The sequence below is a fragment of the Talpa occidentalis genome, unplaced genomic scaffold, assembly GCF_014898055.3.
Source record: "Talpa occidentalis isolate TD23 unplaced genomic scaffold, MPIMG_talOcc4v2.1 talOcc4.15, whole genome shotgun sequence".
NCBI classification, from domain to species: domain Eukaryota; kingdom Metazoa; phylum Chordata; class Mammalia; order Eulipotyphla; family Talpidae; genus Talpa; species Talpa occidentalis.
Genome location: NW_023601543.1, coordinates 11,560,318 through 11,587,771, shown reverse-complemented (window position 1 = coordinate 11,587,771; position 27,454 = coordinate 11,560,318). Strand labels below are relative to the sequence as shown.

Here is a 27,454-nt window from a genome sequence, read left to right as displayed (position 1 = left end):
ACATTAAATACATGATCCATTTTGAGTTAATTTTGTATAAGATATGAGATTTAAAATGCCATGTGTGGGTTAGCAACCTGGCCAGGGATCAAACTCAGGCTGTATTGGTGATAGCGCTATAGTGATATTTCCTATTTTGTTCCTGGTATTGGCAATTTGTTTTAATTTCTTTGTCATTCTTGCTAGAGATCTGTCAGTTTCATTGATCCTTACAAAGGCACAGCTTTTTGTTTCATTGATAATCTTTATTATTTTCCTCTTTTCAATTTTATTGATTTCTGCTATTTATGATTTCCTTCCTTCTGCTAGCTTTGCATTTGTTTTGCTCTTTTTCTTCTACATACTTGAGGTGGGAGCTTAGATTACTTATTTGAGACCTTTCCTTTTTTCTAATATATGTATTTAGTGCTATAAATTTCTCTTTCTACATGACTATTGCTGTGTCCCATGAATTTTGAAATGTTTTGTTATAGTCCCACAGGTTCCTGAGGCACTGTTCAATTTTTCTCAGTCTATTTTCTTCTCTCTTTGTAATTTTTATTGTTATAGCTTCAAATTCAGTGATTCTTTCCTTTACCCCCTCCATTTTTCTGTTGAGCCCCTCCACTGAGATTTCCAGTTCTAAAATCTCCATTTGATTCTTCACGTCTTCTTGTTTGCTGAGACTTTATATTTCTTTGTTGAGACTGTATTTTCTTTATATTTGTTTCAAGCATGTTTGTTATTGTTCATTGAAACATTTTTATGATAGTTTGCTTCAAAACTTCTCTCAGATAATCTTAATATCCCTGTCATCTTGATTTTGGCATCTATCGATTGTCTTTTTTCATTCAGCTTGAAATCTTCCTGGTTCTTGGTAAGATGAATGATTTTCTTTTGGGATATTATGTAATGAGACTCAGGATCTTATCTAAATTTCTGTTTCAGCTGTTGTTTTTTTTCTTATACTCCTCTGTTAAGGTTGTGGTGGGGTACTGCATTGTTCTAGACAGATGGGGCTAAAAGTTAAGGCTCCCCACTTGGCTTTTACTGGCATGGGTGGGGGGTCATAGTTTCTCTTGTAGCATTTGGCTGCAGTAGATCAGTAATTGTCAGAAAGTTTTTTATTCATGCCAGGCTGTCTGTTACCTGGTCCTTTGGCAAGCGAGAACACTTTTTTTGTGTGTGTCTGCTCCCGTTGGTGTTTTCTGAATTGATGGCTTCTCCAGAAGTCAGTTTAGGATATGCGAGGCAAAAAGGAAACCCAGAAGACTTGCCATCATGTCATCCATTAGCTCCTGAGGTCCTTAGACAAGCTACCTTCTTATCTCCACCTTTCTTTGTCCTCTTATGTTTGTCTCACATTATTGTCCAGGGTTTTTATTTTCAGTAAGTAAAAGGAATGGGGAAAAGTACATCTATGCCATCTTCTTAGAGGCAGAAGTCCCCAGATGACTTTTAAGATCCTATATCTCCTATTAATTAAATCTCACTACTTATCTCCAAAATAGTTAAAAAGTAAAATTTAAAAAGTAAAAATTTGATATTCTGTCTTCATTGAGTGAGTACATCATACCCATGTAGCTTGTGAGATGTTGAGGAAGAACTATAGATTAAGGCATCCCTAGAGTTTTCCAGTTGCTGAGCTGGTGACAGATTTCTTAAATCTGTTCTGCTCTTAAACAAACAAATCTTCCATATGTGCCCAGAGCTGCACTGGATGTTTAAAGGCTTTGGAGAAAGCTGTAGGCTGGACTCTCAGGGTATTTAATGTCTAGTTGGTGACACAAGACAAATGAATTCTTCATCTCAGAACCTGGCACATAGTAAACGCTCAGTACATACTTGTTGCATGAATGAATGCTGCTGAACAAATGCTAAATTATCCCTGAATGACAGGCGCTAAACTCGATTGTGTGGCACAGACTAGAAATTCTGTATGAAGCCAGAAGAGAGGCAGCAGATAGACTGGAGTAGTCAAGAAGGGATTTCTAAGGAGATAGAGGCTGGGTAGTCTTGTAGGTTGGGTAGGATATGGAGATATTTTTTTGAAGGAAAATTTGACAGGACTCATTAACAGATTCTTTAAGGGGCATGGATGGGTAAATAAGAGTAAAAAGCCAGATAGACTTGGTTCAGATCCTAGGTGACTAGGAGATAAGGAAAAGACCATGCATTTGTTTTTGAACCTGATTAGCTTGAGCTGTTAGCAAAACATCCAAGCACAGTTGCATAGACTGTCATAGTATTTGGATTATCTGGAGTTGATCACAAGATTATACTAGAAAAACCCATCTTTTCACTTGAGCATATCCAGAAGCTTCAGGACCTACTCCCAACTTTGCAGTCAACAAAATATGGTATCTAAAGCAATTCACAGCCCCTCCTTGAGCTTTGATTTTTCTCATCTGTTAAATGGGATGCATTGAGAGGTGGCTTTTGTAAGATAACATTTAATCATTTCATATGAAATAAAATATCATAAAAAGATTTGATCATATGTTTTGATGAGATAACACTTGGTTATTTCATTATAACATTGATGAGGGAAAAAAATCCTGGCCAACATTGAAGAAACAACTTACTTGAGGACTTGCTTTTGTTAGTCATCCTTTTGCTTAAAATTCCTCTTTCCAAGAAACTATTTACAATGTTAAGTGAGGACTTACTGTATTTAATATTTGAAAGGAGCCCTATACCTGTTGGAATATATTCTTTCCAGCTCTAAAGTTCTAGGATTCCAAGATTTGTTTGAAATTGTGAATAGTCCTTACTGTGTCTGTCTTCTGTAACTGAGTTTTTCCTTAATAGTTTTTTACCCAGAAGAGGCCATCAGTTTATATTATGTGAAGCTAGGAATGTAGGAGAGGGAAGGTTGATATGTTGTAACTCAACCTTTTAGACTTCTAAGTTTGTCTCTCTTCTGAGCATTTGCAGTCGTCATGCTTGAATCAGAAAAGCCTCCACTTAGGCCGACAACAGCCCTAAGCTCTGGGGAGCACAATGGGCAGGTGCCATTAGAACACAGGAAGGAAGGGCTCTGTGGTATCTTAAAGTCATTAGATTGTATTTATTTCCAGTTTGCTCAACACAGGAGGTGAATGATGAAACCGAATGGGGCCCAGAGAAAAGGATGAAGACATTTGCCTTTCAATATCAAACTGGGCTCATAACACTTAAACCTGAAAAGGCTTCATTTTGTTTTTCTAAAATCTAAACATGGCTGTGACTTCCCACATGGCATCTGACTTTGGTTCAAGAAATGGTTCCATATCTTCTTTCTAGGATTTTATGAATGTAAGCCCTCCATCTATCATAAATAGTATCTAATTACTTTGAATTAAAAAAAGGTACTTTTCAGATTGTTAAGTAGCTGAAACGCATTGCAGAGAAATTGGAAACAATAGTAATTAGAAAATGAAAATCATTCATAATCCTGCAACATAGAGATAATTGTTGTTCAATATTTCTATTTATTTCCTTCCAGTCTTCTTTTTTCTACACACACACACACACACACACACACACACACACTGGGATCATGCATATGTTCATTTGTGTATTCTCCTACCCCCCCACTTAATTTGGGTTGTAAGCATTTCCCAATAACTACATAATATTTCATAGTTTACAGGTTAGGATTTCATATACAGCTTTTAAGTTGTTTCCACTTTTTCTCTATTTTAAATAATGCCACAATGAATTTCCCAGAATTTATTTTGTACATTTCTATTATTTTTAGGCTAAGTCCTTAGAAAGAGAATTACTTGGTGAAAGGATAAAAGTATTGTTAAGGCTTGGCACATTTTGCCAAATTGTCCTGTGGGAAAATTGTAGTAATTTGCATTCCCAGTAGTATTTGATGATGCCTGACTCACTACATTAATACAGAATACTTCACCATCATATATACACGATGCAACTTTGAACCATTCCAAGTCAAGGGCATTTATTGAGCACCTACTATGCGTAGGACATGCGCTAAGCATTATACTCACTCCCGTTATGTGGTATAAGTGCTAGGCAGACAGCACACATACAAAAATGGCTAAAAATGCAAGTGAAATATAACAATACATGAATCTCTATGACCAGGGCTGATATCATTCAGTCTATAAATGGCTACTTTGTGAGGGAAGACACTGTGCTAGCAAATTTTCAAAAGTAATTTAGATCTCCTAAACACTTTCATAAAAGAAATGCATTAACATGAATCTTGCAAACAATAGAGGTTCAGTTGTAATCACTTACATTGTAGTTTCTGGTATAAATTAGGGTGGAATGGAAAGGAATATTACAAATCTACATCTCTTAAAAAAGAAAAAAAAGCATTTGGGTGATAGGACAATTTCTGCTTTTGTCAGTTGCCTTTAGAAAGTTAACCTGTTGGTTATCAGAGAAGGGGGACACAGAACACACAGAACACTAACCTCCTTCTGGCAGCTGGGATAATTTGTCAGTCTCCTTTGAAATGTGGCTTTGTGCTCACTGGTGAAGGCAGCTGGAACAGAAAAGGCATGACAGACAAAAGCTGAAATCCACATGAAGTAAGGTCTTTTTCCCCAAAATTACTGCCTGAGTTAGCAATGGTCAGAAAAGAAAGTACATGTCTATCTTCCCAGCACAAGCACGCCTGGTGCTAGAGAAGGACCCGTGTGCTACAGGAGGCATTTAGAATAGTTGTAGCCCTGAATAGGGCTGCTGGATAGCATGCAAACAAGTCTTCTGGCCCCAAGAAAAATTACCCCCTCGTTTTGGTGGTAGGTATGATGTGGCAACATACTCCTGAAGAAGTATGAACCTATACTTCCAAATCACATACAGTGTTGTAAACCCACATTTCCTAAATAAGAAAATAATACAATAAGAAAGAAAAATTATACCCTCAAATTAAATCCATTTGATACTGAAACAAAATGAGTGAAAGCAGCACATTTTGGAATTCAGTCAGAAGAATTTACTATTATGAAAAAGAAGACCCACTTAGTATATGATAGATGAGGACCCAAAAAATAGAGGGTCAAAGATAGGATTTTAAGTTAAATGGTAACCAATAAAATAACTGAAAGTTTTACTATCAAACTGGAAACAACCCAAATGTCCTTCAAGTGATGAATGGATAAACTGGTATATGCATGCAATGGAATACTACTCAGCAATGCAAAAGAATGTACTACGGATACATGACTTCCAAGCTAATTATACTGAGTGAAAGACGTAGTTTCAAAAGGTTATGTGCTCTCTGCTTCCATTTCTGGAAGAGGTAAAAGTATAGGAACATAATACAGGTCAGTGGTTATCAAGGGGTAGGGGTAGAGGGAGGGGTTGATTACAATGAACAGCATGAGGAAATTATTTGGGGTGATGGAGCTGCTCTATATATTGATTGTGGTGATAGTTACGTGACTTTATATATTTGCCTAAACTCGAACTGTAAACCCAAAGCAGTAAATATTACTCTTTGCTATTTTAAAAAGTGTGAAAAGATCAGTTGGGAGTAATGGTAAGGGAACCAAATCTGCAGTTTTTTTTAATGGAGCCAATAGATAAGGCCCAAAAAAGGGCAAATCAAGAAAAAGGAGTGGGGGCATATAATTCAGAGATACTGAAGTAACTACCAGATGAACTAAAAACAGAATCTATTAACAGTTGCCTCTGAGGAGTGGGACTAGGGTAAGCAGAGAACTATTGTTTTTTATTACAAAATCTTTTTGTATTGCTTGATATTTTAAAATTATGCTCATGAATTACTTTGATTTAAAAATAAATGGAGTGGAGAATGCACTGGACTGGGAATTGAGCAACCTGATCTCTAACCCTAATTCAGCATCATTGAGCAACTCTTCTCTCTGGCCTTGGTTTCCACATGTGTATGATAAAGAGATTGGACTAGATGATCTTAAGACTCCCTTTCAGACCTAAAAGAAACTGATAAAATCAGATGGTTTGCAAATCCATGATTGCTTGTTGAGTCCCAAGCAAAGATGCAGGCATTTTTATTTTTAAAGCTAATGGAGACTAAATCATCAAATTAAGCCATCTCTTTTTAACCATTGAAGAAATCAAGGCACAGATTGGGTCAAAGACCCACATAGATGACAGTTCATTGGCAATCATTTTGGAAGAGGTGCCCGACATGAAGGACTAGAGGTCAGGGCTCCGCAAGGCTCTAGCCCTCGCGCCACACAGGACTGACAAAAAGTCCCCAAAATGATACCGCGGATATAACTCATATGCAGATATGGTTTCACTGGGCTGAGAAATGAATCAGAGTTTTGGAAGTGGTCCCTGACATAAGCACGCATGCTGCAATATTGTAGGCAGCCTGGAGTTCATCAAGGTCATTTGGGGGCTCCATTTCTTGATTGGCGGTAAACTGCCTTTGACAGCTACTGTCAGCCTTTTGACTTTCGCTTGGGTGTGACAGGAGTCCACCATTCATCTCACCGTTCTCATTCTGATTTAAAAGAATGGGTTCATCATTTTTTTTCTCATTGGTCTTTTATCTTGATAACCTCTATGCTCATGCATGTTTCATTGAAAGCTGCCAAGAATGAGAGAAGAAACGTCCACTTGGAAACAAAATGCACCATTATCAAATTAAGAAGGTACTTTGCTATGGTTGAGCAATCCTCTTAGGAAGACAGTTGAAACAGAGCTCTGAACTTGACCACACCATCTTGGGAGAAGACCCTCCATGTTGACTAGCAAGCAAATGAAAAGCACGTTTGCTGAGCCTTCCCCCGCCTTCTTGGCCTGGGCCTGCAGGCTCATTTGCCCCTCATGCACAAAGTCTGAGGTTTAGAGAATAAGGACACCATTATGTGGGGCTATCATTCTTCCTCAGTGGAAACAACACTGCCCTTTGTCAACTCCCAGCAAACTTCAAAGGGTGTGGCTATCTTTCTGTGCTCCTAGGGAGGCCTCCTTGGGAAACCCTGCTTAGTGCCTTTCTAGTACTAGAATCTTCAGCTGATAGTGAGTTAAAGCAGCAATTTTTAGGCAGCCCCCCGTTGGTACTTTGTCTGCTTTAGAAGCAAGATTGTATTTTTAACCCCCTCCTTGAATAACTCTTGTTTGCCAACTTTTGTGACCCCCCCCCCACCCCATCCGTGCTCCCACTCAAGCCTTGGCTTTCTGCCCAGGTCTGAATCCCGCCTTACCTACTGCCTGGCGTTTACTTCACAACAGCTGGCCCAGGGATCTCAAGTACTTAGCCTCAGCTGCCAGCGTTGGGGAGGAGAGGCCCCTGTAGTTTAGCCTGTGACAAAGACAGCATTTGTTCCCACAGCAGCATTCTCAATGTCAACAGCAGTGGCAGGCCCCAAAGGGGATCATGCCCAGCCACTGCCCGTTGGTGAGAACTACACAAGCCCAGAGATGCTCAGACATCCAGCTTCCATATCTGCTTTGAATCTCCTCACAGTGCTGTGAGGAGACTCGAAACCAGTGATAGGATTCCCATTTTACAGCAGAGAAAGGGCAACATGTGGCTACTGAGAGATTTGGCCAAGGGAATGCTCATCATTTTGTTCAAAACAAGAATCAGGATACCTGGGTCTGCCAAATGTCGATTATTGTGATTTGCCAATTTATTTACGTGAAAAGTACCATAAACCTGGGTTGCTTATCATGGGGTGACAATGTCAGGGCCAACTAAAGTGGTGGGTGATACAAGGGAGGTTGCTGTGAGGGTGGGGGTGGTTCACCACACTGCGGGGCCATGGCAGAGAGATTGTAGCTAAGACCGTCCCTCCCAGGGGCCTGGGGGACACTCCTGCCTTCCTTCTGCCTACAAATGTTGACTGTGCCCAACACTGGGGGGACAGAGATAACTCAAATGTGCCCTTGTCCTCAGAAGGAGGCTCACAGCCTCATAGCCAGGGACTGTGATAAGCAGGCCCCTGCTCCCCAGGGGCTGGCCAACAGAAAATGGTGTTTGGGTGGCTTTTCCAACAGTAGTGATGGGTGTGTACCCCATAACTCACTTTGCCTCCCTTTTTGAGAGCAGAATTCATTTTGTCAGTAATCTAGCCAAACTACGTACAATATGTAAACATGTATCTCCATGCGATTGTATATTGGTTGTTGGGTTTTTCTTTTCAATAATAAACGTGGTACCATTGTTGATTTCTCAGCAAGTTAAACACAGCACTGCCATATGACTCAGCAACTCTACTCCTAGGGATACACCCACGAGGACTGAAGACAGCGTAAGCTACATGAAGGCAGGGATCATGTCTGCCTTGGCCACTGTCTAGAAGTGTCCTTGGCATATAATAGGCATCCAAGAGTTATTATTGGAGTTTTTGTTTAACAAGTGAATATATTTTTTAATGCTCTTCTCATCTGAGAAGCATCAACCGTTCTTGTTTAACACTTTCAAAATATAGGTACTAGTGGAGTGTTGGTGGTTAGTGGTTAGCATAGCTGCCTTCCAAAATATAGGTACTCAGTTGAAGCAAACAGCCAGAGCAGAGAGGGACGGCAAACTCTCCGTGTCTCTTATAAAGATATTTAGTCCCTCATAAGGGTTCCACCCTCATGGCCTCATCTAAACCTAATCAATTCCCAAAGGCGCCACCTTCAAATAGCATGCCACTGGGGTTAGGGCCTCGATATATGAACTTGGGGGTGGACACACAACTTGGTCCATAGCAGCTAGAATGCACTCAATAGACATTGTGCATCAATACAAGGACCATCTTTATGGGCAAGATAGTCATGCGTCGCTTGACAGTGCTCAGGTGGGAGTGGGGGCGGGAGCGGGGGAGCCGCATATACAACAGTGGTCCCAACAGGCTACACCGGAGACCTAGCTGTGCAGTAAGCTCTCCCACCGGGTTTGTGCAAGCTCACGCTAAGATGTTTGCACACGGTGAAAACGCCCAGTATGATTGTCTCAGAGCACATCCCCCGCCTTAAGCGACACCACCCAAAGGGACAGAGAGTCGCACACGTGAAAGAGTATTATCAAGAACCAGTGACTAGTTCTCAGACACATGCATGTAAGGAAATCTGTCTATGTAGAAACAGACACAAGGAAACAGTCCATCCCACACAATCCCCTCTAAGCCCTGCAGCCACAGGACTCTATTTATTTAGCAAAGGCAATTCAAACAACACAAAATCATTTTTATACTTCTTTAAAGTTTGAACAACACTCGTTTGCCAACTTTTGGGACTCCCCCCACCCCATCAGCGCTCCCACTCCAGACTTGGATCCAGCCAGTGTAAAGGCACGGTACCTTTGCTCTGCCACGGCCCCTCACCCCACCTTGCCCAGTTGGAGGAGCTGAACGCGTGTGCAAGCCAGTCTCCGGCGGCAACCTTGGTCTAGGACACGCACCCCCACCACTACCCGCGTGGACGTATATGGGACCCAGGCAGGCCGGGACCTCTCGTGCACATGCAGCGGGTAGAAACGGCGGCTCAGAAACCGAGTTTCCGGGCGGGCTTCCACGAGCCACCTCTCGCGGGCGTCCCGAACAGCAGGGCAGATCCATGTCCCAACGCCAGATTTTCTTCTCAAATCTGGGAAAGAAATGCGCAGCGAGCCAGGGACCTGTATCCCAAGCCCCCTGGCAGAGCCGTCTGTACCTTTCACACTGAAATGTCATCCACGCCAGCTCACGCCTGGGCCAGCGCCACGGCAGATCCGTGCGCGCCCGCAGGAAGCGACCCCCCCGGAATGCCCCGCGAGCCCGGGCACATGGAGGAGACGCTCACCCGCACGTAGCGTGGGCGCCCTCCGTGCCTCCTTCGGTAAAGAGTCATTTTGCAATACGAAGGATCACCCGTCGGTTCCTCCTTTGCCAGTTATTTTGCGGGTTTGTCTCCAGGCAGACCTCATGCTCCCGCAGGAGGCGCCATCTCTCACACTCGGGAAGTACGAAGACCCCACATCGCAAAGGCTCCGGGGGACCAGCCAGCTCTTACCGATGCTTACCAGCTCTTCTCCTTGTCAGTGGCGTCAGCCTCCCTCAGACTTTGGTCATTTAAGTCTGGGTTCTTCTTCCCCATTCCCAGCGACCCTCTCTGCTCCATTGTCTTTTCCTGCCCCCTCATCTCCCTGAGTCTCAATTCCCTCTATCAGACAGAGAACCATCCTCCCCCTGCTCATCTCAGAGACGCCTTCAAAGATTCCAATAGACAGTGAGGACTGCATTTTTTCCTTTGAAGGTATTTTTGAGCCTCCAACCTGCCAACTTTCCCCATGCCCAGGTCTGGCCTATAATCAGTGGTACCCAATAACCTCAGGACTCAAAACTAATACTCAACGCACATATCTTAACTAACAAACAATCTCTTCCTTGTACCATCACTGCATTGTCACCCACCCCCATGCCCAGGCCTGCTGCTGTGGTTGCTAAAATAAATGGCTTCTCTAGCACTTGCTCTTTTGACCCTCTCTGACTGTTTTGGGGCTCAGGTAAGGATAGGTGTGGGAGAGCCCTTTGGACAAGTACTGTTGTTGAGCCCAAGCTCAGGTTTGGACCTGATTTGATCACACCAGTAGACACAGCTTAAACCACTACGTGGAACTTCTGGCATCAGTAATCAAACATTGTTTCAGCACATGACAAGTGTTGAACAGGCCAAAGCCTATGCTATGACAAAATGACAAAGGTCCAATCGGTTTTGTTCCCATGAGCCAGTGGCCCCAGACAGAGTTAGCTATGTCCTCAGCAAAGTGCCTTGATTTTTCTGAAGTACTCAGCGACCTGGCACAGGTCGGCTTGTTATTTATTGAACAATGACTGTCCAGAACACCACAGCCATCATCTCACTTGTATCCTCACAGCACCCCTGTTATTATCACCCGTCTATCAGATGAGGAAACTGAGGCTCATGAAATTCAGTGACTTGCCCAAGATCACATAGCTCTCTGCCTCCAAAGCTTGAGCCATGAAACTCATGTCTGCCTGGTAGGTTGCACTCTGGGACTGAGAACTCAGGTCAAAGACCTGGGAAATTTTTATCAAATACCTTATTCCAGTCTAGAACAATCACCACACAAATCTCATCAGTGCAGGCAAATAGGGCAAATAGGGCAGAAGATCAAAGCCTGGCAGCAGGGCGCATGGGTATCCATCCTTCAGAGGCAGCAGAAGGGAAGGGAATCAGACCAGGACCATTGACGGAGACAAAGCCACTGTCCTAAATAAGCTGCTGTTAAAGTTGCCTGTCAAAATTGCCATCGACACAGTTATAGGTCTGCCTTCTTCTAAACCAATATATTTTTTTAATTTTCTTTTTTAATTAATAAATTAATTTTTCTTACATCATTGTAGTCCCCATAGTTCTCCTGCGACCATATCACCTGTGAACCATCACCGCATTCCCTTGTGTTCTTCCCTCCCCTGTCTTGACCCCTCTCCCTTCCCTGCTGTGTGCCTTCAATCTGTGATCAGCTTGTCAGTTTTGGCTTTTTCTTGACCTTTTATTTGTAAACCAATAATTCTGAACCTCTCGGGGGTATACCCTTGAGAATCTGAGGTAAGTTGCAGACTCTGAGCAATAAAGGACAAATGCAAGCACATGATTTTGCACATGGTTTCAGAAAGATTCATGGAGCTTCCAATATTTCATCTAAGAATCTCCCAGGTTAAAAAATTCTACGTTTTAAAAAGTGATACATCAGAGAACAACGATTCTTTTCAATGAGAAGTCAGCCCAGAGCACAAAAGTCAGGATTTGCCTGATGAGAATTTTGTTTACATATAACTTTCAGCAGCCTGACTAATTGCTCTGAGGTCATTTGCAGCCGCATCTCCATATTCCCCTTCAGCCCCATGCAGCCAGAAGCGATGATGGCACAGATGACCATCTTCAGAGGGGGTCAGAACACAGTACTGGAAACCACACGTAGAGTGGTAGGCAGACAAGTGGTTTCCTTGGAAGAGAGATTGAACTATATAGGACCTACACGGTCCCACTCAGCACCACGAATCCAGGTTCTAAGAACTATCTGAGCCTAGAGAAGACTCAGATCACAAGTTCAGTGCTGCCAAGGAGCCGATGGCTCCAGGAGAAGCCAGGTACCTGATGGGGGTGGGCTAAGTCTTGGCTGCTCCCCTGAGTCTGCAGTCAACCTCTTTACACTGCTCCATGTTATTCTTAATAGCAACGGTTAGTTCCCCATTGTTCTTTTACAAAAATATTAGATAATCCCAACCCAAGTAATTCCAAAACTATTCCCCCCCTCGTGTTTTGAATAGACAAGGTCTTACCGTCATCTTTAACACCATCGTTATCAGTCTGTTATCATAGCTTGATATTTCTTCTGAGCCCACCCCCAGTGTCTGAGCCCTCATACAAAAGGTGCTTAGATGCAAGACATCGATGTGATGCAAGGATCCCATGGTGCTTTCTCCTTTAAAAACCTTTTCACTTGAGGGCCTCCCCTGGTGGTGCAGCGGCTGAGTGCTGGGCTGCGAGGCTGCCTGCCCGCAGCCTCTGCAGCACTGGTTCGAACCCTGCCACCGGCGAGGTTCCCACAAAAAAAAAAAAAAAAAAAAAAAAAAACTTCACTTGAAAAAGAGAGATTATGTGATGTGTTCAAAGGAACACCAATATGGAGTCCTCATTCCTCCTAAACTGCCTCTGTGCCACTTGCAGCCTCAGTTCCCTCTATCCATCAAACAAAGAACCATCCTTCTGCTTATCTCTTGCGTGTCTTGTAGGATGCAAATAAAATAGTTGAGTATATAAATACTTCAATCACTATAAAGTGTGAGACAAACAGAAGAATTCATGACCATCATTTCACTGAAGTTGCAAACCAACTCCATGAGCTACACAAATCCTGATTGTTCTTTCATGCATCCATTCCCTCTCATTCAGAAAACATTCACTGAGGCCATGTTATCACCCTGCGCTATGTAGCTTAAGTGCTTCCAGAATTGGAAACAGGCTTAGTAAAGTAAAACACGTCCAAGCTCACACTGCTAGGTGACAAGGACCGGGGACACTCACCCCTTCCCCTGCCCCGAGACCGATCATTTCCCATTGCTCCACATTGTCTGTCCCAGAAACTCTCCCCATTGGAATAAGAAATTGTTACTCACTTATGGAAAACAAATCCTTGACCCTCTTTGGGACCTCTAAAGCAGTTGGTCCTGTTTTCTCCTTGTGAACTCGAGGGCAGGGAAGGGAGGGGGGTGGGATGGATGAGGCCGACCCCTCGGACTTGACTCTTCTATGGCTGAACTGTTGGCGTTGTGTACAGCGTTCAGAAGAAGGCCGAGGGTGTTCACCCTCCTTCTTTCCCCGCCCCCCCTTTTCCAATTTGCAAGTTATAAAAATGTGTCACCCCCAAATGCACCAGGTGTCTCCAACTTTCTAATTGAGCAAGGCAGACTCTTTCCCAGCCCGGAGCCTTGAAATATTTATTCAAATTTTTGTTTCACTGAATTAATGTCTTAAGCTGGTGAACAATCCAACTGAAGGTCAATGTTCGTTTCCTAGAGTTGTCCAATGTCTGTGTGGTATTCAGACCTGAAAATGATGACTTTCCTCCAGATTGCAAACTCCCCAGCGAGCACCCTGGAGATGGAAGCCAGCCCACATTGTTTTCTGATCAGTCAGCATAAATGTTCCTCTCTTTCGAGTTCAAGGTGGGCTCAAAATTGGAGCTGTCTTGAGATAAAGCAGAGCAGCCCTGTTTCACCCCTGGGGGAGGGCCTCTGAGCGGGGGGGAATGTGAAAGGCCCCTCTGGTCAGGGGAGACATCCGCTCCCCTTTGCTTTGGGCTGTACCAGTTGGCAGATGAAGCTCTGTGCAAATGCCGGCCAGACCAAAATGGTGCTGAGACAGCCACGGTGTCATTTAGCAAAAAAGAAAGGAAACATCTGCAAATCCTGCCTTGGTGCTGAGCAGGGACAGCCTGCTGCTTTTCCTCCTGGCCCACCGTGGGCTCGCTCCTGACCGACCAGAATGGTTCCCTGAAACAAATGCATTTGAAAGATATTTTCCATCCCTGCCCCCACCCCCCCCCACAGGAAATTCTTGTGTTTAGTCATCCTTACTACATGGGCTGAGTCAGCAAGCTCTGCTTTAACCACAGCTGCTTTCAGATGGTAAGTTAAGACCAGTTAGTTGAGTGAACAGGCTTGGCTGAAACACTTGGACAGCCAGGGCTCCAGGACTGGATGGCTACCCTGGAGGAACTGTAAGCCGGGTACTGCTCAGTACCTTTGAGGCCTTCTGGGTGGGCCTCAATTCCTTTTTAGCATGTTGGTACTACCGAGCATTCGAGAACTAGAAGGGACAATAGCTTGATCTGAGTGCCTTAAGAGACTATTCTGGTAGAGTGGCACAATCTGTTGGCCTAGGATTTAAATCCTGGTTCTGCCAATAGTTAGAGGTCTGACTCACAGGGCAAGCAGCCTCTCTCTCTGGGTCTTAGCACTCCCATCCTTAAAATTGAGGCTTGAATCAGATGACCCCTCAGGGCTCTCTCTGCTTGGATGGTCAATGAGACAACCTAGGATAGATGGTCAGCCACTCTTTTCTCCACTTACCAGGAAATTGGAAATACTCTGCAGAATGCGTGTACTGGGGATCTGGTCCAGCATTTTATCCATCTATGGTAAAAAAGTCTTCCTGGGGTCTAACCACAATCTGTTTTCTCTTGTTTGGGCCTCTGCAGACATGGAGAATCCCAGGAAACATTCCTTTGTAAGGAACCTTGTCAACTCCAAGAGTTTTCTTGTTTGAGTTCTGGTAAGTCCTCCGCAAGCAGGAGAGACAGTTGCTTAGGTTTATATGGCCATGCTTTCCCTCTCATCTGATAGTTTTCCAGCCTTTTAGTTATTATCTCTGACTTGTGAACCTAGGGAGACTGAGACTGGGATAGATTAATGACCCACTGGACAGTTAGCTCTGTAGCAAGGAGAAAGTCACTTTTCCAGATCAGACACATCACAAAAGTTGTCCTAGGCTACAGAAAGCCTTGGATAAAAGAGAAGACACAGCACTGTGTAAGGTGACCCCCCCCCCCGCAGATGCACAGCAGATGAGGAAAATGGTCAACATTTATTAACACCTAATGTGTACATGCTAGACATTGTTCTAAGCACCTTACATGCTCATTTGATGTCAGTCCTCACAACAGTAAAATTATTGTGCTTATTTTACAGATTGGGAAACTGAGGCACATAGTGGTTAATTAACTTGCTCAAAATAAAACAGCGAATAAGCAGGAAAGTGTCTATTCTATCCCAGGACTTCTCTGAACCATCATGCATGGGGAGACTGAAGGTGGTACTGCTGACTCTGGCTCCTGTAAGGACTGCCCGCCTCACCTGCCTCACCTGCCTGCATCCCTCATCAGGTACAGGTGCCTGCCCTGGTTTCCATGACATTCTACACCCCCGCTACAAGAAAAATGCTTCCTCACGCAGAACTTCAAAGTGTTCACTTTACAACACTGGAAATGTCATGTTTTCCTCTTCTAAGGGAAATTATTGGGAAAGAACATTCTATAAAATGGGGTTCCCCAAACTAAAGAACGTGTTGGAAAATGACCATATTCCCCTCTGCTGGTAAATCCATTAGATTTGTCAAATGTCAGAATTTGGGGAGAACTTGCAGCTTGTCTAGCCAAAGTCCTTCATGTTACAGGTGAGCAAACTGGAACTGAGCATGATATCGGGGGTTCTTGGGCTCTTCTAAGGTTGTCATTTCTTGTGAGAAATGACAGAGTTGGCTTAATAAATAATTCCCCTTTGAGAAAACCCCACCAGAGAATCAGAAGGTGGGATTCACCCACTCCAGAGCCACTTTGTCTAGTGGGGTTCCCCAAACATGTGTAACTGGATTTCATAAGCATAGTCTTCAAAGGCAGCATGATACCAAGCAACGGCCACATTCAGATGACCAAGGTCTGTGGCTCAGTGGTCATGTTCTTATAATCTTGCTTAACGCCAGACCTGCTGACAAAGTGGATCCCACACTAAAATCACAAACAACTTTGGGGAAACCACTTCTGTTGAAAAAGAAGCTCATCAAAAACTTTGGATTATTGATTGTGAACCCCAAAATATCTCTCCATGCCTTCTATGAGAGCTAAATGGAACCATCTTACTTTTCTGTATTGAATGTGCAGATATTACTGAATTATTTTCAAGCCAAACAGCTTGTAAAGTATTAGTTTAAATAAATTTTATGGTAGTATAAGTTTTCACTGATCCTAACACACGAGTCAGTATGGAAAAATGAAAAGAAGGACCTGAGGCTTTGTATGTGGTTCAAGTCTCCCAGAAATTGGCCCTAGGGAACAGTATCTTAATGGTTGTTTTCAAAGAAATAGTAGATCCTCTTCCACTCCCCAGTGTCAACCCACAATGTATTTTCCAGTCTCTTCCTACTAAAATGCCAAAGAAAAAAAAAAAAGAATACCAGAGTTTAAAAATAAAAGGTACAGAATTGGAGATCTTGCCTGATTTGCCCCAAAACTTATTAAGTGTTATGTCTCCTAGGTGCAACTATATACTTGAACAGATTGTTAAAAGACCCACATCATGTTTTGGGGTGTAGTCTATTACTGCCTACAGACTTTCCCATGTGGGAAAGTAGGCCACACACCATCTTATAAATAACCAAATGAACTCCCCTCCATTTTATAGGGTGGCTAAAGGCTGATTACCTTTCGCAATCAGCCGACCTCTTAATTCATCCCAGGTTGCAGCTGGGCTCCAAGAACGTGGACAGGGTTGGTTTAGGAGGGAAAACCAAGGGTGGGTGAGGCGCAGGGGCATGTCTGCACATGTGCATGGCACACAGATCACTTTTGAAGATTTTTTTATAGGTAGTCAGTACTTTTCAGCTAGGAAAAAAATAACCCTGCCTTTGTAGTGTTAGGGGATGACATTTCATTGCAAAAATAAATGATTTGGTCATTACCATTTCATGGTTGCTGGCAAGCACCTCCTCTGCTTTCTAACAATTTCCATTTTAGGCACTGACAGGCCTTCAAAGTGATTCAGCCAATATCCACCCAAAGTTGCGTATTTGGCAGTTTCATACTGAGAAATCTGGGGCCTCTGGGCAAAAATGTCAGAAAGGGCTCCCTCCTTCTTTGTCAATTGTGAAACAAACAGATCACCATAAACAGTCACTAGGGGCTCCGGGGGCAGCCATGCCGAAGGAAAGGGAAGGAACGGAAGTTGTTGGCAAGGGCTGCTTCCTTGGCTCCCGTTCTTGCTCTCATTCTCCGTTGCTGCTTGTACTTTTCCTGAAGGCCAGAGCTGCCTCAGTTGTTAACCCCGACCAAGGCGAGGCACACTGGCTCTCCAGTAAGCAGGCATTCCCTGCCATGGAACGTGATGAACGGAGGTGGAAATCACTGGAAATTGACTCTTCCGGGCTGTTGGGGCTAGGGTTGTTTTGGAAGCATGCCTCGTTGAACTGACTGAACCCACAAGCAGGCAGTCACCGTGGATCCTGATTGGGCAACTTCCGGGTTAATCTCTGAAACCCACCTTGGTCTCTGTCTCCCACTTCCTCTGCCAGCGACCGTCAGGCTGAGAGTGCTTTGGTTGTCCCAGTGGGGAGCAAAAGGTAGAGCACCTCCCAGGGAGCCCCTGCCTCACCAGCAACTTGAAGAATCTGAGTCCTCAAGCCCCTTCACACATATTTGACTCAACCTTCAATGCTTTTGAAGCAACTGACCCTCTCCCTCCATTTGGGATTCACTCTAAATGCCAAGCCACCATGGCAAGGCCATGCTGAACCCTCATTTTCTCACTCACAGAACCTTCTTTTTTTCCTGCTCAAAACAGTCATGGCCAGTAGCAACTATCTATTTATTTACGTGTATGCTTATTACTCATCTTTCCTATGATACAGTGAGCTCCAAAACTTCTGTTTTGTTCGACACTGTACTCCCAATGCCTAGCATAGTGCCTGGCACATAGTAGATGCTCAATAAATAGTTGTTGAGTGACTGAATAAAACTGTCCAGTCTGAGAACACTTAAAAAACAGGCTTATTGTCTCCATGTGTACGTCTCTCCTTAAAAGCTTCTTGCATTTCACTGCTGCAACTCATCTATGTGGGAGAGCGTGCTAGCCACCAGCGATTTCCTTTCCCTGTCCATGTCCTACAACTCATGTGTTTCATGAGGCCCAGGTTCTAGATGCCAGGGCCAGGCAGCTTTTTGGTCAGAGGTGCTTAGTGCTGGGTATTTGCCAAAGAGAACTGGCTCTATGAACAGTATATTGAAATGTCACTTGGCGGGGTGGGGGTGGGGGGTCAGCCCATCATACTTAATAATAATACTTTATCTTTTCTTCCCTTTCAGGGCTGCTTTTAAGAAGTTATTTAGATTCCCTGTCAGAGACAATAGCCAACCTTTGCAAAGCTATTAATAAAGTCAAGTTTCTCTTATGCTATATCGCCCTTCATTCAGTTCCTTCCAGGAACCTCTCAAAATGCTGTCTGCTCTGTTAAATGATGGTCGCAGCCATCAACTAGCTGCTTGACACCCCAGCTTAGTTCCTCTTCCTTTCAAAGACTTAAGAGAGAGCTGAGTTACAAGATCTCCAGCATTTGAAAATGACTCCCAAGGATTACCATGCTTTCTGTTCCCTTTCTTCCTGTCATTAGTTGCAACAATATTAGTGTTTGGTTTAGAAGGGTATGGAGGGCGCTGTGCTTTTTTATTCCACTTTTCTCTAGTGACCCACGCATTTATTTCTGCTATGTTTCTTTCAGCCTAGAATCCCAGGGCTTGGAATTGATCTGACACACATACCAGGATGCAAGGGCATGTGTACATCCACAGTGTGTCACTGAGACAGTGTTGGTAATACTGGTGCCCCCGCAAAATGGAACCATAAACAGTCATCAGAGGAATAAGACAGATCTGTATGTTTTGCCACAAAAGATTTCCTTAATGTCCCAGATGGAAAAAGCTAAGTCTGGCATGGTAGGATCCCATTGTTTTAGAGTCTATCAGTTCCTTCTAGCTATTTCACAAAATCCTTGTTTTTCATTTGCTGTCATTGGTTCAGGCCCCTGACTGGTTCCCTGGCCCTCTGGTCTCTCTTTCCTACTAACTAAAATGAATATTCGAGAACATCACTTTTGTCAGAGCTTTTTACTGCTAGAGGGAAAGTCCCAAGTAACCATCTCATGGCAACTACAGAGGCAAGATGGCGGACTGTTTCCGTGCTCTGGATTGGAGGGTGGGTTTTACCACCGACTAGCTGTCTGACTTAGGGCAAAGTACTTAACCTCTCTGAGTCTGTTTCCTGGAGGCCATGCCTATGTCCGGGAAGGCTGTGAAGATGAAATTAGAAAACTATGTAAAGAGTGCGGCATGGTGCCTGGCACTTAGCGAACTCTTAATAGATGGTAGCTATAATTGATATTATTGCTATTCTTATTACTAGATCAGGAATTGGTTTATTTGGAGTTCTCTGGGAAATGCTTTGTAATTTTGGAACATATTTTGGAAGAAGTTTTGCACATTTCTTTCATGTTTACTGTAAAGCTGCCGCTTAGCTGTCTGCTTTTCCTGATGTGCACAGCAAGGCGGTCCTCTCCTTTGCACTGCACAGTCTGGAGGACGTGTCTCAGTCCCTCAGTCTTCAGGACTTTCTAGACTTTGATCCCATGACACCCCTTCTAGGCCTTCATCTTCCCCAGCTCTATTGCTCTAATCTCTCCTGCCTAGCCCTGTAAGGCCGCCTCCCAATGTGCTTGGCCTTTCCTGGCTTCATTAAGACTTTCTTTTGTGGTGGCCTGTTTTGTGTTTCTTCTCTTTGGAATCAGGTGACTATTTTATTCTACTAATTGAAACAAAAAGAAAGGGAAATAAGCTGGTGCCATGGAATTAAAGAGCGCGCCAGTTCTGGTTTTATTTTCCCTCATTGGATCCTTATTTAATGCCGTTATTGTGAAAGGTCAATAATGTTTTTATGTTCCATTTCGATTTCTGCCTTTTTATTTAGTGGGTGCCCAGAGTGGAGTCATAAAAGGCAAGCTTGTGTCTTGGCTTTGCCTGGGGACGAAGTCACTGTGTGGCCTGGGGCACGTCTAAAATACTCTCAGCTGCAACAGCAAAAAGGGAGTTCTGATGTGTAGCTCCTAGTCTATCTTCCAGCTCTGATGTTAGGTCGTCCTATGGTGTGCATGGGGTCCAGAAAGCTGAGACTCTGGATCAAGTTCTGTCGTTATAAACCATTATAACCCAGTGGGAGGCTGGGCTGGTTGAAGTTGAAATTAGCTATCCTGTGGGACAGTTTCATATATTTCAAAGAGCACATCCTTGGAAAATTCTTCTAATGTATATTAAATGTCAAAAGAATTGGTTTTTCCTTTTCTCGGGTGCTCACCTCAGCACTAAGCGCCAAGCCCTGTGTAGGCTGAGAAGAACCGTCAGATCTGCTGGCCAAGAACTCTTCTCTCCGTCACCACCTCCATTCCCGGTGATTGTCATCCTCACACATTTACAACCCTTGATGTCTTCCAGGCAAATGCTGAACGGTTGGTTATTTGCACAGATGATTGTAGCATGCCCTCGCTGGGATTTTGCCTCCAAAGTCTTTTTATTGAGAGTTTTTATACTAAACATACACTAAGTCTCAAGCTTGATTTTAACTGATCCCACATGAAGGAATGATTTTCAACTCATAACACATGAGAAACATCTGTTCTGCTTATTTGAATTCAGGCAGTACTATTATTATTATAGAAGCTGACTGGTGAGTATCAATATTTGTCTCTTTCAGTTCCAGTGAACCTTCCTGTTCACCACTCCCATTTGTGGATCCTTTAAACATCCATCCTGTAGTCTATAAAACAGTGGAACAGCTCCCATTTTCCGTTTCATGTTCCCCAACTTTTGCTGCAGAACCTGGGCCAGGCCCTGGTTAGCTCTTGCACATGTGGTTGGGACAGGGAAGTCCCTGTCCAGTGAAGTCGAGTTATTGGTCAAAAGTCCAGATATCAAGTGCACAGCCTTCTAGGCTACCTCATGAAGGCTGGCCCAGACCTGTGTTTGCCACAATCAGATTGCCCGTCAGGGGGAAACTTGACTGATTTGGCTATTCTACCTGCAAACTGGAACCCACTGAGCTGGATGACACTTCTCTAGGGTCTCTAGGTGGGCTCCAAAGGAGGATGTGTTCAGACCAAAGGTTCTCATTTTTTATGTCAGGACATACTGGTATCCGATGATTGTTTTTGTTTGTTTCCTGTAATCAGATACCAAAGCTTGAATATGATTTGCTTAAAAAATGACTTCAAGGGCCTCCCCGGTGGCGCAGCGGTTGAGCGCTGGGTTGCGAAGCTGCCCGCAGCCTCTGCAGTGCCGGTTCAATCCCCGGCTGCTCCCGGCCACGGGATGAGGGTCCCACATGGCGCGCAGACCTCTCCTGCTGCCCGCTGCTCCCCTCAGCAGTGTACTTTGGTCCTTCTGCCTGCTCTGCTCCCCTCCCCGCTCTGGCTCTGGTGAATTCTCTCACCCTCCCGTGCTTCTGACTGTACCCAGTGCATGTATAAACAAAACAAACAAACAAATAAAATAAATAAATAAAACATGCCTCTATAAAAAAAAATGACTTCAAGCATATTCAAGGATTTTTTTATAAATAGTTCTCACTCACATTGTCATATGCTTTCATGAGTGAGAGAGAAAGGGGTGGAGTTATATTCAGTACTCTGGGAACTAAAAAAAGTTCAGGGTGTGTCCAAGAGTGTGTGAACACTAAGGGCACTTGTGCCAGGCTCTCCTCCCTGGCAACACTTGGGTATTTTAACCAAGACCTCATGAGATCATTCTCCTGCCTCTGGGGTCTGTCGCAGTGGGGACTGAAGGGCAGGCAAGATGGGGCAAGCAACATATACACAAAGGCAGTATGTTGATGCTGAGTAAGTAGATTGGCTCAAAGTAGAGTTAAACATGTGATAAATGACAGGAAAAGTTGGAATCTTAACTGCTAGTGCAACCTTGGCTAAATTATTCAATTCTCTGAGCCTCAGACTACTCACCTTTAAAATGGAGATATTATACATCTTGACTAAGTGGGATTTATACGAGGGATGCAAGGATGGGACAACATATGAAAATCAATCAGTGTAATTCACTATATCAACAAAAGGAAAGACAAAAATGTTATGATCATATCAAATCATGCAAAGAAGGCATTTGATAAGATTCAGCATCCATTTATGATAAAAAGTCATAGTAAAATGGGGATAAAAGGAATATACCACAACATAATAAAGGTCATGTATGCCTAACCTACAGCTAGAATCATACTCACTGGTGAGAATATATAAAAGTGTTTCCTCTAAGATCAGGTATACTACATGGATGTCCACTCTCGCCACTACTATTCCACATAGTATTGGAAGTCCTAGCTAGAGTAATTAGGCAAGAGAACAATATAAAAAGAATCCAAATTGGAAAAGGATAAGTAAAATTTTCAGTATTTGCAGATGACATGACAATACACATAGAAAACCCTAAAGACTCCACTAAAAACTGTTACAAACAATAAATCAGTATAGTAAAATGGTGGGATACAAAATCAATATACAAGTCTGTTATGTTCCTATATGCAAACAATGAGCTAGAAGAGAAAAGAATCAAGAAATCAATCCCTTTCATAGTAGCATCAAAAAATGTTAAATACCTAGGAACAAGCCTAACAAAGGAAGTGAAAGACCTATTTGACAAAACTGAATGTTAAAAGAGATGGAAGAAGATACAAGGAAATGGAAAGATACTTGATGTTCATGGGTTGGAAGAATTAACATTGTTAAAATGTTCATGTTACCCAAAGCTATATGTAGATTCAATGCAATCCTTATTTGCTTCAATGGAATTTTTCAAAGAAATAGAGCACCCATTACTGAAATTTATATGGAACCATAAAAAAAAATGCAGATGGCCAAAGAAATATTGGCCAATTTATATGGAACCATAAAAAAAACCCAGATGGCCAAAGAAATATTGATAACAAAGAAAAGGAATGGAGTTATCATGCTCCCAGACTTCAAACTATACTACACGGCTATTATAATCAAAACAGTATAGCACTGGAGAAGAGAGACAGACCAATGAAATAGAATTGAGAGTGCAGAAATAAATCCACATTTACATGGACAATTAATCTACAACAAAGCAACCACACGATGGATAAAGGAAAGCCTCTTCAACAAATGGTGCTGGGAAAACTGGACAACCACAAACAGAAGAATGAAACTAGACCACTCTTTCACACCATACACAAAAATTAAGTCAGAATGGATTAAAAACTTGAGTGTAATACCAGAAAGCATAAAATACATAGACAAAATAGAGGCAAAACATTACATGACACTGGCTTCAGTGATGTCTTTGGAGACAAAAGCAAAAATAAACAAATGACATTATATCAAAATAAAAAGCTTCTGTACAGCAAAAGAAACTTATTCAAACACCTTAGTGAATGGGAGATGATACTTGCACATCATCTGACAAGGGGATAATAGCCATGATCTACAGAGAACTCATATAACTCAAGAAAAATAAAACAAAGAATCTGATTTTAAAAAATGGCAGAAGAGCTAAATAGATACTTCCCCAAAGAAGAGATATAGACGGCCAATAGGTAGATGAAAAAGTGTTCAATATCACTTGTCATCAGGGAAATGGAAACCAAAATCACAATGAGATACCACCTCACTCTCATGATAATGGCCCATATAAAAACAAAAAAAAACAAAAAACAACAGAAACCACAAGTTTTGGAAAGGGTATAGAGAAAAAAGAACCTTTGTACACTGTTGGTGGAAATGTACACAGGTGCAGTCCCTGTGGAAAACAGTATGGAGATTCCTCAAAATTTTAAAAATAGATATACCATATGACCCAGTAATTCCACCCCTAGGTATGTACCCCAGACTTGCAAAAACACTAATTCAAAGGGATATATGCACTCCTATGTTCATTGCAGCACTGTTTATAATAGTCAAGTTATGGAACCAACGTAAGTGCCCAAATACAGATGAGTGCATTAGGAAGATGTGATTTATATACACAATGGAATACTATTCAGCTATAAAACAAAGACAAACTCTTGCCATTTGTGACAACATGGATAGAACTGGAGGAGATTATGCTAAGTAAAATAAGTCAGGAGAAATACAAATGCCAGATGGTCTCACTTACATGTGGAATATACAGAAACAAAACAAAGTTCAGATAAAGCCAAATCAGCAACAAACCTTAGAAATAGGACTGCAGAATTGAGGCTACTAAAAGGGGAGGGAGGGTAGAAGTAGCAACAAAGTGGGGAGGGAGCACAGAGGCCCAGGATAAAGGACGATGGGTGCTTTGGTGGTGGGGGTGGTGTGGTGACATACATCTAAGGAGGTGTGAGCCTATTTCCCTAAACCATTACAGTGCTGTAAACCAACGTTACCTCAATAAAAAAATCAAATTAAAATTAAAATAAAATGAGGACATTACTCTTAACTGCTTCAGAGAGTTGTGAGGATTAATTTGGATGGTGCAAATAAATCACCTAGTGTGTGCCGGGAAAGAGCTGAGTATTCAAAAGACACAGCAGTTGCTACTACCCACCATGCATCTGAAGCTGAACCTCATGCCTGTCACAGTGACAGGCACATGAGTAGGTACACCAAGCAAATGCTGGCTTGACACAAAAGGCCACATATTGCATGTGTCCACTTAGGCCAAATATCCAGAATAGGTAAATCCATAGAGATAGAAAGCAGATTTGTGATTTCCTGGAGTTGGAGAGTGGGCTCAGGGGAGTAGGGAATGACTGACTGCTTAATGTATATGGGGTCTCGTTAGGGGGTGATGAAAATGTTCCAGAACTAGACAGAGGTGATGATTGCACAACACTGTCAATGTACTAAATGCCATGGAATCATGCATTTCAAAATAGTTAAAATGGTAAGTTCTGTGTTATTTGCATATGACCACTATACACAATTCTCTGCCTTGGATGGGCTTCTGTGTGTGTGTGTGTGTGTGTGTGTGTGTATCTAATTCACAGAAAGTTCTGAGACAGTTCACATGCGGAGGGGATGGCTGCATGGTGCTGAGGCTCAAGGCAAAGGGCAAATGCAAAAGTTGTGCCCCACTGCCCATCTTACTGGTTTGTTGGCTCGCCTTGCCCCCGTCCTCAGCCCATGGAGGAGGAGTAAGAATAGCAGGGGTGGAAAGGTCCCAACAGGAGCCAGAGAATGAGGCTGAGGCCCAGCAGAAATAGAGTTCCCAATTCAAAGGCAACCATTTCTCGGGCCTGCCCTGTCTCAAAGCTAACTAGCCTGGGTGAAAGCCACAGATGTCCTAGTCTGTCCACACTGCTGCAGGGAGTCTAAGGAGGCTCCTGTGGTTATTAAGTCCCTGCCGTCCCCTCCTTGAGTAATCACCCAATGCCCCAAATGCCAAGATTCTTGGCATTGGAATGCATTCGTTTTGGGGGGATTGAGTGATGGTCACCGATCCGGGGTCTAGAAGGTGACTGGAGCATTTGAGATTTGTTACCCAATAAAAATCTCTGCTGAGGCCCAAGACTGAAATAACTCAGCTGGGCTCTGGACTCAGCAGGGACCATTCATTAGCTAACACTTCTCATCTGGGATAGTTACAGACAGGTTTTTTCATGCCCCCCGAAATGGGCTTCAATGTTGCAGCTGGCAGACAGCTGTGGCCTCAGTGTTTACATTACCCAGACGAATGCAGTCTGTGTAGGAGACACAGAATGAATCTGATTTAGCTTTTGGAAAATGGGATTTTGAAAAGTTCCGTGGTTTTTCTCTCACCCCTCCCTTCCTGAGCTGCAGAAAGACTGAGGTGGAACTAAACAGGCACGGCTAGGAAAAGGAGACTCTTGTTTCTCAGGCTGACACTTTTCTTTGTTTGACACCTCCAGGTGGTGGGAGCTGAGCTGAGACCATAGGATTAAGATGACCGCTTCATCACTCTGGAGCCCAGACTTAGAGTCAGCAGAGCTCTCTGGGGACTCAGCACAGCTGGCACAGAGACAGCTGGGCAAAGTCCCCTCAGCTATAGCCTAGTTCCTTTCACCTCAAGATGTGAAGAGAACAGAGGGGCCAGGGTCCCCTAAGACTGTTGGGTCCATGACCAATTGCCCACAAAGTAGAAGCAGGGGCTGGTAATCTTACAGGGGTCTGTGGGGCCCACCAAATGCCTCGTGGGGAAACTATTCCACTTTGGCGGCCATTTTGTTTTGTTTACTCAGGCCAGTGTTCCTTAAGTTTCCCAAGTCCCGTCCACTCTTCCTTCAAAATGTATCCGACAGTCTCCCTTCTTCTTTGTCATTGTTGCTACTGCTTGGGGTCAGGGCCATATTTCTTCATATCTCTAGTAGGGCAGCATCTTTCTGATTTCCTTTCCCTGACTTCTCTTCCAGACGTTTCTTCCAAAGATCTCACCTTGTGTCTCATTCCGTCCTTTCCTGTCCCATTTCATCCCATCCATCAACATGTCTTGAGTGTTGACCATGGATTAATCCCTCCGCTAGGTGTTAGGGAAATACACAGCCAGCAGACGCAAGCACTTCCCACATGAAACCCAGCTCAAGTCTTCTTGGGAAGAAGTCCAAGGAAACAGAGAATTCCAGGAAAGTGTGAAAAGTGCCATGAGAAGGTTCAGGGGATTGTGGGAACCCAGAGACGAGCACCTCTCTGGGGGCTAAAGGTGGGGGGGCAAAGAAAGCCACAAGGCTCTCCTGTGTGGCTTTCACCTGGCCACACACCTCCTCAAAACCCTACCCGGGCTCCAACCTTCTTTTTTGACCAGATATTCCATGACACCTTTAAAACATTCTCTATTCTAGATACCCTGGTGCCCTCCCTGTTCTCAACATACATAGAATCTCCTACCCTTTCAATATGCATTCGCCCCGCACTGGCCCTTGGCCATGGTTGATCTTATTTGGGGGAATGTGTGGCTCTTGGTATCAAGCTTCCTCTCCTGTCTTCCTCCAGCCCTAGCACAGTGTCTGGTACACAGAGTCTATAGACTCTCGACCCTACTCTGTGCATTTTCTTTCCAATGTGGTACTAATCTGACTCTTACAAGCGGGATCATTGTTTTCCTTCCATTGGGATTATCAGAAAAATCTGTGAATGCAGATGAAGGGGTTTGGAAAACTGCTGATAGGTTTTGGTCACACTGTTTCCAGTTTCATCCTGACCTCCTGGAGAAGGAGGTTGTTGAAAAATCAAGTGGAGAGGAGCAGTTTCAAGAACTCCAGTAGGCGTAGCGTTGGATATATTTTCCATTCGGATTTAAATATTGAGCCTGATTTGTTTTTGGCTTTATTTGTGTGTGTGTTTTGTTTTGTTTTGGTCCCGGGCCTGTTGGTCAGGGCTAATTTGTACAGCTGCTTTTTCGTTTGGTTTCTTCCAAGAAAGCGAGAGGAAATAAGGTTGCCAGCAAATTTGCAGTTACCAAGGTTTTCCTAAGATGAATATT

At 43.4% G+C, this 27,454-nt stretch overlaps 1 protein-coding gene across 6 annotated transcripts in view; it reads right to left on the bottom strand.

Moving 5' to 3' along the window:
* PLAC1 (placenta enriched 1) overlaps positions 1–27,454 on the bottom strand; it is a 163,176-nt gene that overhangs the window by 28,012 nt on the left and 107,710 nt on the right. For 4 of the 6 annotated variants that reach the window (XM_037512889.2, XM_037512888.2, XM_054695547.1 and 1 more), the window contains exon 2: positions 4,410–4,480. Coding sequence is in view for 1 of the 6 variants with exons in the window: in XM_054695547.1 (XP_054551522.1) it covers positions 4,410–4,480 (71 nt within the window). In the remaining 5 variants the exon portion in view is untranslated. Of the gene's footprint in view, positions 1–4,409; positions 4,481–7,142; positions 7,241–13,049; positions 13,797–27,454 lie in introns of those variants that run through there. The other 2 variants (XM_054695545.1, XM_054695544.1) reach the window with 2 other exon arrangements.